General features: G+C 40.0%; 1 protein-coding gene across 2 annotated transcripts in view; it reads right to left on the minus strand.

Annotated features, from left to right (window-relative positions):
* LOC148843695 (putative sodium/metabolite cotransporter BASS2, chloroplastic) overlaps positions 1-13,109 on the minus strand; it is a 33,194-nt gene extending 20,085 nt beyond the window's left edge. Inside the window, exons 1-2 of one of the 2 annotated variants that reach the window (XM_088959076.1) lie at positions 12,279-13,109; positions 9,367-9,507 (exon numbers count right to left, since the gene is read on the minus strand). In XM_088959076.1, the coding sequence (XP_088815202.1) occupies positions 9,367-9,507; positions 12,279-12,674 (537 nt within the window). In that variant the 5' untranslated portion in view covers positions 12,675-13,109. The remainder of the gene's footprint in view (positions 1-9,366; positions 9,508-12,278) is intronic. The other variant, XM_088959077.1, reaches the window with a different exon arrangement.
* Positions 13,110-14,122: the final 1,013 nt, after the last annotated feature.

The following is a 14,122-nucleotide window of genomic DNA, read 5'->3' on the forward strand; positions in this document are numbered from 1 at the left end:
AAAAACACACTACATGTGATTCGGGTCTAACCCTAGCAGCCAAGACAGGCTGCCCCAACTTCTTTGGCAGCACATTAGTGTCAGCCTTGGTAGGATAAACTCCCCAAGTCTATCCAACGGCTAAGAACATTCTAAACTAACACAAGTCTCATAAGTATCTAGTTTAAGGGGTAATTACACAAAAACACACCAATGATAGCATGAAACAATTATGTACTTTTATTCATTACAATAAATGTATCAATACATCAATCTGATTGGAGCTAAGGGCATACATTGTCTAACAGTTTCCACTTGCACTTAAGTCCAATCTGGTACAAGCCTCAGTCCCATAATGTCCACGTGTTTCTTAAACACTTTCTGTGTTAGTGCCTTGGTCAATGGGTCTGCCACATTCTCCGTTGATGCTACCTTATGAATCTAGATGTCTCCTCTACCAACAATCTCCCATAGTATGTGATACTTCCTCTCGATGTGCTTGGACTTCAAGTGGGCTCTTGGCTCCTTAGCCTAAGCAATGACTCCAGTGTTGTCGCACAACGATAGAATGGGTGATGTGCTGGATGGAACAACTCCTAATTCGTGAATGAACTTCTTCATCCAAACTACTTCCTTGGAATCTTCACTTGCAGCAATGTACTCGGTTAGCTATGGATGCACGGAACTCAAATACACTTTCAAATAATTGACCAACTCTAGTTAGCAGTTTACTCGACAATGCATTTGCTAAGTTACTAGGACCACTATGTCTATTTGAACCAATGACCGAATGTCAAGGGTTATTGTGATATTCCCTCTCAAGTGCTAGAGTTTGGGTTCTCTTGCAATGGATCGTGAATGTGATATTCACATTATCAAGTTCTATGTCGTGTCGATCACGGATTTCCATCATGAACGACTCTTAAGTCGTAGCTGAGTGCACTAAAATCCCAATCGAAGAGCCCTTGTATGTGCACACGCATAACAATGTCTTATCTGCTAGTTCGGACATGCTGCATAATGACGTATTGGAGGGAACCAATCAATTGTTAATACACAAACAATACAATCACGCATTAAGGGGAACCAATAAATCATTGATATACAAACAATACAATCACAGATATTGGGGGGAAACCAATCAATCGTTGATACACAAACAATACAATCACACATATTGGGGGAAGACATTTCAGTAAAATTTTATGTTATGGTTTTTCGTTGAATGTATTAACATACTGAAGCACTCATTAATTTGTAATTTCTCTTTTACACCATGATATACTAAATATGGTTAGAAGATTCATCATCCTTACATTTTGTGAATAGTATAATAAGACTGGATTTGATGGATGGGGAGTACGAGTCACAACTTGAAGCAATTCGGTCCATAGTGATATGTCAATGAAGTAAGGTTCGATGCCCAACTACAACTCTCAATAAATAGAGTTATGGCTCCAACACTGGAGAGTTAGCCACTTTATCAGAAAAAAGACCTCTAAATCCACACCACACCTCACCCCTTTCAAGGCTTAGCTACTGGCAACTCACACAAGCTCTGATGACAAGAATCTACAACTGGACTGGTCTCACTCCAAAGAAGGCATTCAGTCTCGAGCGGTAAGCATATGCAATCTCCCTCTCTCTCTATGTATCTATCCCTCTCTCTATCTATGTGTTTCCCTTATGTTTAGGCTCTCGTTGTCGTTGTGTTTGCATCTAAATCTATATCTCAAATTCACTCTCTCACCCTCTCACTCTCTCTATTCTCTCACCGGATCAGCCTATCACGAGTCCGAATACCTATATAGGTTGAAGGATTTGTAGGTGCCCACCAACAATATAACAAGCATAAAATTCCTTGTTTCCCAAAAAATTTCGGCAATCTTGCAAATGATTTAGTAGCTTATGATAGATTACTACATTTCATGTTGAAAGCATGATCATGCTAGTGGTGGTCCTTAATGGTGGTTATGTTGTTTGCACATACAACAAGTTCAACCCGTATGGCGTTGATGTGTCTTACTCTGATAGGCCGTGTAGAAAAATGTTTAGGATGACATGTGTCACAACACTCTACATCTCTCTCTAACTATCTTTATCCCTTCTATGTAGATAGAGGGCGTAAATTGACATTAATTGGGTAACCCCAACCCGTACACCCCGTGTTTAGTTTCTTACAGATAGTTCGATGGATAATCCCATAGTAGCTGAAGTCTCATTACGATATCCTCAAGCGAACTGCCGCTGCATGTCAACCCCCACGTCCTCAATTCATTGTAAGCACGTTGGAAGACCATGTTCAAGCGGCCATCACTATGAATCTGTGGGGCGAAGAGATGACATTTTATGGGGATATATGACTGCGACGCCCGAACCATCACTACAAACGGTGGTGAAGCAGGCCATTGAGCACTTCAAATCGACCCGACGCATCCACATCAAAGATGCAAACTTTGATGAGTTTTAAACAATACTATCGCCGTTCCCGATATTTGGAGGTCAAAATTCAAGCAACCAGAGCCTAAAATCGTGCATTGAAGGCTGAGAATGAGTTACATAGCAAACATGATCATCTCGAGAGTGCTACAGCATCAAGTGAATCCAGTGGCAACAACTTTTAGGGGTGGGGCCTGTAGGGCTAATAGTTGCAACGGACCGGTATTGGGAACATGGACCGGTCTAGTCACGTGCATGGTATCCTTCCTATTCGACAAGAAAAAAGGTTTTGCAAATAGAACCCTGTAGACCCAAAAAAATATGAAGAAGACGACAAAGGGGAATCAATTCTCAAACAAGTTGGGAGATAAATATAGGGGTGCGCATTTCCAACTCCAAGCCAACATTAGTTCTTCATCTGAGAAGGGGGAAGATACCAAAAAGGGGGAAATATAGATCTGGACGATATCCAAACCACCACCGAACTTGGTCATTCAAGTAGGAGAAGAGAAGGCTCTATTTCCGACTGAGGTAGTTAGTGAGACTAGTATTTTTGTTTTGTTTGGTAATCAAACTAAATATAGCACCTACTATGTTTCTTAGTTGACAGTTTTTAGCATAAGCAATATTGTGTTGTTGCTTTATCCAATCTTCCCCTCCAAAGACACCTAATAGCCTTGGTTTTGTCTGGAACCGTTGTCAATTTATTTTTCATGCATTGTAGAAGAACACGTATAATCCATATGTTTAGTTAAATGAAAACGATATGATAAATACCAGTTGTTTGGTTTATTGTCCATAGTGAATTGAAAAATATGTCAAGGGCTTCTTCTAGATCAGTTTTGTTGGCATAGTGGAAATGAGATTTCCGTGTGTTCAATCAAACCCAAATGTATGTTGTATTTTATTTTAATTATTTTTTTTTTTGGCTAATAAAATGAAACTTTTTCATTATGAGGTATTCCATTTAGAATTGTAGTTATTTATGACTAGCGGGTTTGACCCACCCAAGTTGGGTATATGTAAGTGATGCTATGGTTCTAGGAATGTCCAATGACGGAGGGATGCATCTTGGGTGCGGGTTGGTCAAGTTGAGGATCAACCAATGCCCAACTCTACGTCTTAAGCCTTAGACTTGGACCCAACCCAACCCCATGTCCAATGAACCTGTGGTGTGGGAGCAGTGTGTGCGTCCCAGCCTATTCTAGTCCACCTTGGTGGATCATTGTATGCACATATCGAGATGGAATGACTCACGGGTCAGTGTAGTGTCTGTGCCAGAGGGCTCAGTGACCAGATCAGCCTATCTCCGGGCCTGTTCACCTTCGGATGTGGGTGGACGTGGCCGAGAGGGGTGAACGTGAGGTGTGGGAGCACTGTGTGCGTCCCATTCTAGTCTAGTCCAATTTGGTGGATCAATGTATGCGCAGACCAAAATGGAATGACTCACGGGTCAGTGTAATGTTTGTGTCGGAGGCCTTAGTGACCAGATCAACCTATCTCCAGGCCCATTCAGCCTCGGACGAGGGCAAACACGACGGAGTGGGGTGAACGTGTGGTGTGGGAGCATTGTGTGCGTCCCAACCTAGTCTTGTCCACCTTGGTGGATCATTGTTTATGCACAGACCGAGATGGAATGATTCACGAGTCAGTGTAGTGTCTGTGCTGGAGGCCTCAGTGATCAGATCAGCCTATCTACGGGCCCGTTCACCTTCAAACGTGAGCGACGCGACCGAGAGGTGTGAACGTGTGGTGTGGGAGCATTGTGTACATCCTAGCCTAGTCTAGTCCACCTTGGTGGATCATTGTATGCACAGACTGAGATGGAATGACTCACGGGTCAATGTAGTGTCTATGTCGGAGGCCTCAGTGATCGGATCAGGCCATCTCTGGACCCGTTCACCTTGGGACACGGCGGAGAGGGATGAACGTGTGGTGTGGGAGCAGTGTGTCTGTCCCAGCCCAGTTTAGTCCATCTTGGTGGATCATTATATGCACAGGCCGAGATGGAATGACTCACGGGTCAGTGTACTGCTTGTGTCGGAGGCCTCAGTGACCGAATCAACCTATCTCCGGGCCTGTTCAGCCTTGGAATCGAGCAGACATGGCGGAGTGGGGTGAACGTGTGGTGTGGGAGCAGTGTGTGTGTCCCAGCCTAGTCTTGTCCACCTTGGTGGATCATTGTATGTATAAACCGAGATGGAATGACTCACGGGTCATTGTAGTGTCATCGGAGGCCTCAGTATCAGATCAACCTATCTCCAGGCCCATTCAGCCTCGGACACGACGGAGAGGGGCGAATTGTGGTGTGGGAGCATTGTGTGCATCCTAGCCTAGTTTAGTCCACCTCAATGGTCTCATGGGTGGTCGCACTGTCCGTGCATCCTAGCTTAGTTTAATCTATATGTTTAGTTAAATGAAAAGTAAATTGACAACTAAACATATGGATTATATGTGTTCTTCTATAGCGCATGAAAAGTAAATTGACAATAGTACCAAAAAAAACCAAGGCCATTAGATGTCTTTGGAGTGGAAAACTGGATAAAGCAACAACACAATATTGCTTATGCTAAACACTATCAATAAAGAAAACATATATTTAGTTTGATTACTAAACAAAACATACTCAATCTCACTAACTACCTCAATTGGAAACAAAACATTCTCTTCTCCTACTCAAATGACCAAGTTCGGTGGTGGTTTGGATATCACCCAGATCTATATTTCCCCCTTCTGGTATCTTCCCCCTTCTTAGACGAAGAACTAATGCCGACTTGGAAGTTGGAAATGCGCACCCCTATATTTATCTCCCAACTTGCTCGAGAATTGATTCACCTTTGTCGTCTTCTTTACACTTTTTTGGGTCTGCAAGGTTCTATTTGCTGAACCTTTTGTCTTGTCAAGTAGGAAGGATACCATGTACGTGTCTAGACCAGTCCTTGCTCCCAACAACGGTCCGTTGCAACTATTACCCCCACGGGCCCCACCCCCAAAAGTTGTTGCCACTGGATTCATTTGATGTTGTAACACTCTAGCTGATCACGTTTGCTACACAACTCATTCTCGGCCTTTAATGCACGGTTCTGGGCCCTGGGTGCTTGAATTTTGACCTCCAAATACCGATAATGGCAATAGAATTCTTTAAACTCATCAAAATTTGCATCTTCGATGTGGATGCGTCGAGTCAATTTCAAGTGCTTAATGGCCCGCTTCGCCACCGATTGCAATGATGCCTCAGGCGTAAAAGTCATATCCCCATAAAATGTCATCTCTTCGCCCTACACATTCACCGTGACGGCCGCTTGAACATGGTCTTCCAACGTGTTTACAACAAATTGAGGCCGTGGGGGTTGACATGTAGTGGCAGTTCGCTTGAGGATATCGTAATGAGAGACTTCAACTACTATGCGCCATAAGGGTTGAACTTGTTGTATGTGCGAACATAACCACCATGAAGGACCACCACTAGCATGATCATGCTTTCAACATGAAATTTGTAGTAATCTATCATAAGCTACTAAATCATTTGCAAGATCACCAAAATTTTTGGGGAAAAAAGGAATTTCATGTTGGTTATATTGTTGGTGGGCACCTACAAATCCTTCAACCTGTATGGGTATTCGGACTCGTGATAGGCTGATCCAATGAGAGAATATAGAGATAGAGATAGAGAAAGAGAGAGAGGGAGAGGGACAGAGTGATAGAGAGAGAAAAGAGAGAGAGTGAGAGTGAATTTGAGATATAGATTTATATGCAAACATAGCGACAACGAGTCTAAACATAAGGGAGACACAAAAGGAGAGAAGGATAGATACTGAGAGAGAGGGAGATTGCAGATGCTTACCACTCGAGACTGAATGCCTTCTTTGGAGTGAGACCAGTCTAGCTGCAATGCTTGTCGTCAGAGCTTGCATAACTTGCCAGAAGCTAAGCCTTAAAAGGGGTGAGATGTGGTGTAGATTTAGAGGTCTTTTTTCTAATAAATTTTCTAACTATACAGTATTGGAGTTGTAATTCTATTTACTGAGAGTTGTAGTTGGGCATTGAACCCACCTTCATTGACAGAACATTGTGGACCGAATTGCATTGAACCTACCTTCATTGACAGAACATTGTGGACCGAATTGCTTCAAGCTATGAATATACCCCCCATCCATCAAATCCAGTCATATTATACTATTCACAAAATGTAAGGATGATGAATCTTCTAATCATATTTAGTATAGCATGATGTAAAAGAGAAATTACAAATTAATAAGTGCTTCAGTATGTTAATACATTCAACGAAAAATCATGACATAAAATTTTACTGAAATGTCTTCCCCCAATATGTGTGATTGTATTGTTTGTGTATCAATAATTGATTGGTCCCCCCCCCCAATATCTGTGATTGTATTGTTTGTATATCAACGATTTATTGGTTCCCCCAATGCGTGATTGTATTGTTTGTGTATCAACGATTTACATGAAATCATTTTAGTATTAAGACCAAGTATACAGCTTGATTTTTCTTTATTTCATAAGGGTTTTTTTTTTGTTCAATTGGATAGGAGGAGAACCGAAGACTTCAAGCCCCAGCCCAACTCCATCGCACCTCAGCTCCAGTAGGTAAGTTCTTATTTTCTATATTTCAAACATTTTTTCCTTTTTTTTCAAAAAAACAGGGGCTCCGCCAGTCCTCCCTTTCTGCACTCATCAACATCACCATCATCATCTTCTTCTCTTTTCCAGATTTTAGTCGAATCAGTCCTAAGTTCTCTCTTCTCAGCTCAGACATTTTTTCATTTTTTTCAAAAAAATAGGGTCTCCGCCCCTACCCTATGCTCTTCATTCCTCCCTTTCACCACTCATCATCATTTTTTTTTTTAAACAAGGGCTCCGCCCTATACTCCTCTCCTCCTTTTACTGATTCAGTCATTGTTCTCACTTCTCACTTTAGTTTTTAACAACAGCACCTATCATTAATATATATGAATATATTATATGGCTGAAATCTATAGATTTTATATTTATAGATTCCACCGCCTGGGCTCCCCATGGTCGCCTAGCCTCACCTAGTCACCTTGACAACTATGCTCCTAGTAACTTAGCAAATTCATTGTCGAGGAAACTACTAACTAGAGTTGGCCAGTTATTTGAAAGTGTGGATGAGTTCCATGCATCCATAGCAAAATTCTCTATAGCACATCGATTTGCACTCTTTTGTCAAAAATGACAGTCACCGAATACATGCTCAATGCAAGGCTGATAACTGTGCTTGGGATGTCCGAGCCAGTGCACTGGGCGATGGCCCAACATTCATGGTACACAAGTTTCAGAAGTTGCATAGTCATACAACAAGTGATGATTGCTCGGTCATACAACGCACATAGTGCTCCCACACCACACGTTCACCCCTCTCGGACGCGTCCACCCGCGTCCAATCACAACGATCCTGCATGAGCATACATTCGGCCACTTCTGTTAACATACAATTTCATAGCCACCATGAAAAATATATTCCTATTGAAACTGCTCAATAGAGGGTTCAGACCACCACAACTACAACCACACGACCACCAAGGCTGTCATGCATGGTGACAGCAGTCTAGAAATTTTCCACTAGGGCTGCCGCACTCCCCCTTCACTTGTAACTAGGCCAATGTAACCCTAGGAATGCCTGAATAGGTTGCCACAGACTTCTGGGGATTGTCGCAGCCTTCTCCACCACTTACTCCAGATTATGCAGACCAGAAAAATAAAAATAAAAAATAAAAGAAAGAAAGAGGAAAGAGGAGAAGAAGAAGAAGAGATGAGAAAGAAGTGTCAAACTGAGAAGTCAAAAAGACTCCCAGCCAACCATATATTTTTATATCAAAAGCAATGTGTGAAGTCTAATATGCAAAGTATGGGACATGTAATTAACATGATACTTAAACAGAAAAGACTGAAATACCCTTCCTTAGCCGACTCTAACAGTTATCTTGGTATCAGAGCAGGTTGCTCTATGATTTCTTCTTGCTCATTCAACTCTCAAGACAGTTGCCCTCTGCCCATCATTCACTTTCAAAACCTTCTCCCATTTAAGCCAAGTCTCCCCTGAACAATAAGTTATTTGCTTCAACCTTCAACAATCTCTTCCACATTGACATATCTTCCATTTCATAAAATCACTTTCTTCATCTCCTCATGTCAATGGTTTCAAGTGCCACTTGGTCAAGAAGCTATTCAGGGATAGAAAATATATATGCAACTAGGAGTATCTAAATGCTTAGAATTGACTTAAATCTGGGAAACAAAACTTGCATCTCTAGAAATGAGAATGATGTCATCAAAAATCATAATATTTGAAGCGATAAAAACATCTGTAAATAAAAAAGACCCCTTGAACAAGGGCCAGATAGAAGGCCAGCCCATTGGGCTACCCGGTCCATGAATGGTCTACTCAAGAGTGGCTTCCCAAAAATCAGGAACCTCAAACCATCAAATCACCAAACAAGTTTTACCTACTTGAATAAGACTTGATAGACTACAAAACAAAGAACAATGAATAGGCCAATACTGCAATAGTAATCCCCCCAAATCAGATGATAGAACCATCCTCAACCATGAGCTCAATGAATGCAATGCAGTCATCAAATAATGTTCAGCGATTGAGGAACTCATAAATGTTTAATGAACCTTAAAAACACTGGTTTATTCTTGTTCAAAAACCTTTGGTTGGAACCTTGGTGCTTTACACATTCCAACCAACAAAATACCAAGGAGCATGGCCAAATCATGAAAAACTTATTACAACCAAACTGACAGTTTATAATTACATTACTCAAGGATAGTAAATTGATATATGGGAAAACCAGGTGCATCTTTCTCAGTTCCAAATTCAATGAATTATATTTTCCATTTTTAAATTCATATATAACTATGGAAATTGGAAGCAATATGAAAACAAAAAGTTGCACATTTTACCACATTGGATGCAGTTCCCCCAGGGCAACAAGAAAGCAATATCAAACCAACTGAAAGAGATGGTGGAAGCCCAAGTAGTTTGCTAATAATCAATCCAAATGCTGGCATAATTGTATACTGAGCAACACATCCAAAGAGTATCTGACCAAAGAAAAAAAAAAAAACAGAACCTCATGAACTGAAACACTTGATTGCAAGAGAAGCTTAATATAGTAGAAGCCAGAAGTTTCTGCTGTCTTCAAGGAAACCTCCAATGGAAATGGGTTGACTCACTGAAAGACTTTTGAATGTCATTTCTCAGTAATTAAAAAATATTGCTTTGATCTTTTTATGAGTAATAACTTTCCCTAAATTTTAACCCCAAGGTTGTTAGTAACTCCTTCTAAAGGGCCTAAACAGTCAGAGGATTCTGGCAACAATATATTTATTTAATAGTTATACTAACCAGTAAGAATTTATGAATTATTCAAACCCTGTTATATTTACAAAAATACAAGTTCATCTGTTGGTCCATTAACTAAAAAGAGGTCATTAGTTAGCCATTGCTAGTCCCAGCAATCCAGGGTCTTGGAAGGTGTATACTGGGTACTCGCCTAACCTCCAGCATTTTAGCAAGAAGTGACTGATCTCAGACTTGAATCTGCACTCTCATGCTTGTTGGTCCATTAACTCTTACTCTCAATTAATCATAATTAAACTTACAGATCTACTGTTAAAGAAAAAATAATGAAAAGCATAAGTAGGAAAAGTTGGTAAATATTTTGTCATTACAATTTTTGTTCTTTATTTTTCGTCTGATAAAGAACAAACATTTTTTTCAAATCATAGAAACATAAGTATAACAGAAAAGTGCCAGATGCTAAAAGAAGCTAGACAGAAGATTCTTGTTATAACTATTTATTGGTAAGACTCTTGTTATGGTGATCCCACAGAAATCTCTTCAGTAGAAACTCTACTCTTGGCAAGTTGTCAGCTAGACTAGGAATTAAAGTGAATATTCATCCTTGAGTAAAGGTCCTACCCCCTTTTAATGCAGAAGGCAATAACAAAGGGCCTCCACAAGATAGATTACTACTTATTGGTTCAAATTCCTCGTTCTCCATTCTATGTAGCCAAGAGAAGAAACAACCTAGGTCCAATGCTATGAGCTAAATAACTGAATTCTCGTCCTCCAACCCTAGCCCCTAGGTCCCGATAATGTAAAACAATGTTTCCATCAAAATCATCAAAGCCTCTACCAATTGCATACAGGACTTGGGTACCCTAACAAGCAACTATTACTGTTAAGCTTTGATGCAAACATAGAAGGAAAGAAACCATGGAGAAAGAAATCAATATTTTTCATATTCATAAACCAATGATGATTTCGTAATTTTTTGGTGATTTAGGTCTAGTAATTTTAAGTTTTTTCAAACATATTTTTTAGTTTATAGGTATCACAAGAATAGAGTTAAGTTCCAACCTTTAGAAATTTACAGTTCTTAGTAAATTTTTTATCAAAATTATTATTTATAGCAATTCCTGTAACTTTTTTTATGAATTGAGTAAATAATTTTATTAAAGAGAACAAAAGGAAGAGTACAATCAGCCTTGGAGGACACACGAGATGCTAGCTACCTCCCCTTTAGGATGAGTACAGACCCCCGTCTTATCAATAAACAGAACAGAACTGTAGATTAGCCCAATACAAAGAAGCCCAAGAATTCCTGTAATTGATTGTTATTCATACTAAATCATGAGTTACTTTTTAAGTAATCTCTGGTTATTTATTGAGTTTGTTTTAGCAGAGCTTTTTTTGGCAGTTGATTTTAGTAGAGCTAGAAGAGAGTTATGAAGGTATTATAGTTTGAATATAAGTAGTAGTCAGAATCTACATACAAGTAGGAAGCAGTTGTTTTTATGTCTTATTAGTTCATATAAGAGTGCTAACAGGCCTTGTAAAGACAGCATTACTATTATCCTTGTCTCTTAACCCACACTACAAGAAATATAATTTTTAAAAGCAGATTCTTTACCTACAGTTACTAAAATCAGTGGAATATACCCTTGCTACTGGTAGTCATAAAAATCCACTGGTATAGATATCAAGTATACCAAGTTCTGTGTATTAAGGGGCCATTAATTAGTGCAATGGTACAATCCCAGGCTGTCAAGTGTGAGAACACGAGTTCGATTCTAAGGGTGGCCACCTTTGTGCAAGAAAATGCCAAAGGTTAGGACTGTAACCTCCCAAGACCCCATATAACTGGGACCAACATTGGGTAATGGCCCTTTAACTCCTAGGTTGAGCAAACTCCCAAGGCACATTGGACTGACAACGGAACAAACAAGACATGGAAAAATTTAAGGACAGAGATACAACAGTGTTGAGAGGACCTACTTCTAAGGCATCCTCACCTAATAAATTTGTCAGCTATGGTATAACAACCGAAGTAGCTGAACTGTGCAATGGAGCGGTAGCAGACAGATTTTGATCCCACAAAATCTAATTTCTCATCCAAGACACCAAGCGTTGCTAATCGAGAACCTAGTATTATTCCAGTTTTTTTTTTTTTCTTTTGGTGTGTGAACAAGTATTCCAGTGTTTTCCTTCAATAACTAACAATTGTTGTTCTAAGAAGCATTGCACAAATAGTGTTTTGGAATGAATAAAATGGAAACATTGTGCATACTGCAGTGTGCGGCCATTGATATTGCCACAGAAAGACACTACATTTATTAAAAATAGAACAAAAAGATTAAAATATAATAAAACAGAAATATTTTAATGGCCAGAAAAAATAATAATAATAATAATAGTAATCGCTTGACTGAAGCTAATACGATTAAAAAAGATGTGATCAGTTATTGCGAGAAAAGTCAAGTAGCTTTTCAAGATTCAGCCAAAAAAACAAAAGATATTTGAAACTCACAGAGAAAGGCCTTTTCATCAGCAAGCTGAACAAGTCCCTGAGCTCCAATGTGAGACCCATTGCCAGCATAATGAACCCAAGAGACAAGCTGTATGAAGTAGGGCCTCTCTTCACAAACCATGAGAAAGCAGCTGGTTTAACACATGCGACTATCCCTCCTATGGTCACATAGAGAGGATACAAGCTTGCGGCAGTTCCTAGCATGGATTCCCATCTGGGTTTCTCTGTGGGAGCAGGGGGAGGACAATCATGGCGTCCATGCACGGATTTAATGGAAGGGAATTTCGAGAGCTTCGTCACTGTAGAGATCGTGGGCGTTTTGGGTCTGATAGTGGAAGGCTTCCACTGTGTTTGTGGGCAGTAAATTGAAGGACGGAGGTGAATGGCCAGATTCATGATTGAATCCCGTGGCGACTGCGAGTCTGCAATACTTCAGACGAATGGCAGCTCCCTATAAAGCAGGAAACTCAGGTCCCCCACCAATCGATTCACGGGTCCCACAGCACATGTCAGATGTCACATGGTGCCAAACGACCCAAACCCAACGGTAGATTTTCTATTTACTTTTGGTAGAACAACTGTATCAAGACTGTTGAACATGCGGAATCCTCTCCTACAGACTACAGATGGGACAAGATTGAAAAAAGGATTGAAAGAATCGACTGAAAAGCCCGCAGCTTCATGCATGGCATTGGTGGACCGGGGACGATGTATATAACCATGAGGACTCCAGTGGTCAAACCCTAAATAAATTGAGCTATCCTTAGTAAATTTCTACAAAGATCTTTTCAAGCTTCTTTCCACCACCCTTTCAAATGATGAAATCAAAACAGTTATTTTTATCATGGCCCCTTTAAAAGTACAGAACCGAAAGGATTGCACGTTTCTTTGCTGATTACTTTCATTAATGACACTATTAATTCTCATTACCCCATTGGATTAACTAATATCATCTACAAAATGGTGGCAAAGATCCTGACCGGCAGATTGAAAACCTCTACTTCACAAAATTATATCCCCTTTTCAAAATGCTTTCACACCAGGAAGATAGATCTTGACAATATTGTGATGTCTAAAGTGATAGTTCACTCTATTGAACAGAAGTAAATATAAGAAGGGTTCTTTCTTGTTGAAATTTGACCTTTCAAAGGCCTACGACAGAGTTGATTGGCATTTTTTCTACTCTCCTATTAAGGCTTGTATATCTTCACCTGCATGAAAATTAAAATTAAAAGAGAATATAGTAAAGCATTTACACCTATCTATTCTTTATCTACATTGAAATCCTCTCTAGATTATTACCTCAAGCACTTCTTAGGGGTGAACTACATAGTTTCAAATCCAATAATTAATTCTCATGACAAACTAAGGTGACATTTGACAAGTCTTTTTTTAAAAGATCTTTTAGAAATCTGACAATCAAAAGACGTAATGGGCTTTTACATAAAGGTATTGGCAACCTATAGCCCATTTGGTTGAAGGTGCGTCTTTCCACGCGAAGATGAGACAAAATAAGTCAAAAGGCTTCATTTGGAGCTTCTCAAAAATATCTCGAAATGGGCTTACAGATGATATTTTACTACCTGGGGAATAGACCTGTTCATGGGTCGGGCCGGGCCGGGCTTTCACTCTGTATTAACAGATTTTTTTAAGAACTGAGCCCGAGCACGGCCCGACCATTGGGCCTACAACTTGGGCCCGAGCTCGGCCCTCATAAAAAGCCTGAATCTCGGGCTTGGGCCCGAACCCGAAATTTAGCCCATATTGTTACTACTACTGAAGCGGCTAAATAGAGATAGAGAGAGAGAGAGTGTATGAGAAAGAAATTATAAAGAAAAATATAA

Source organism: Nelumbo lutea, chromosome 8 (genome assembly GCF_056320005.1).
Source record: "Nelumbo lutea isolate HS-2025 chromosome 8, American lotus-T2T, whole genome shotgun sequence".
Lineage (NCBI taxonomy): Eukaryota > Viridiplantae > Streptophyta > Magnoliopsida > Proteales > Nelumbonaceae > Nelumbo > Nelumbo lutea.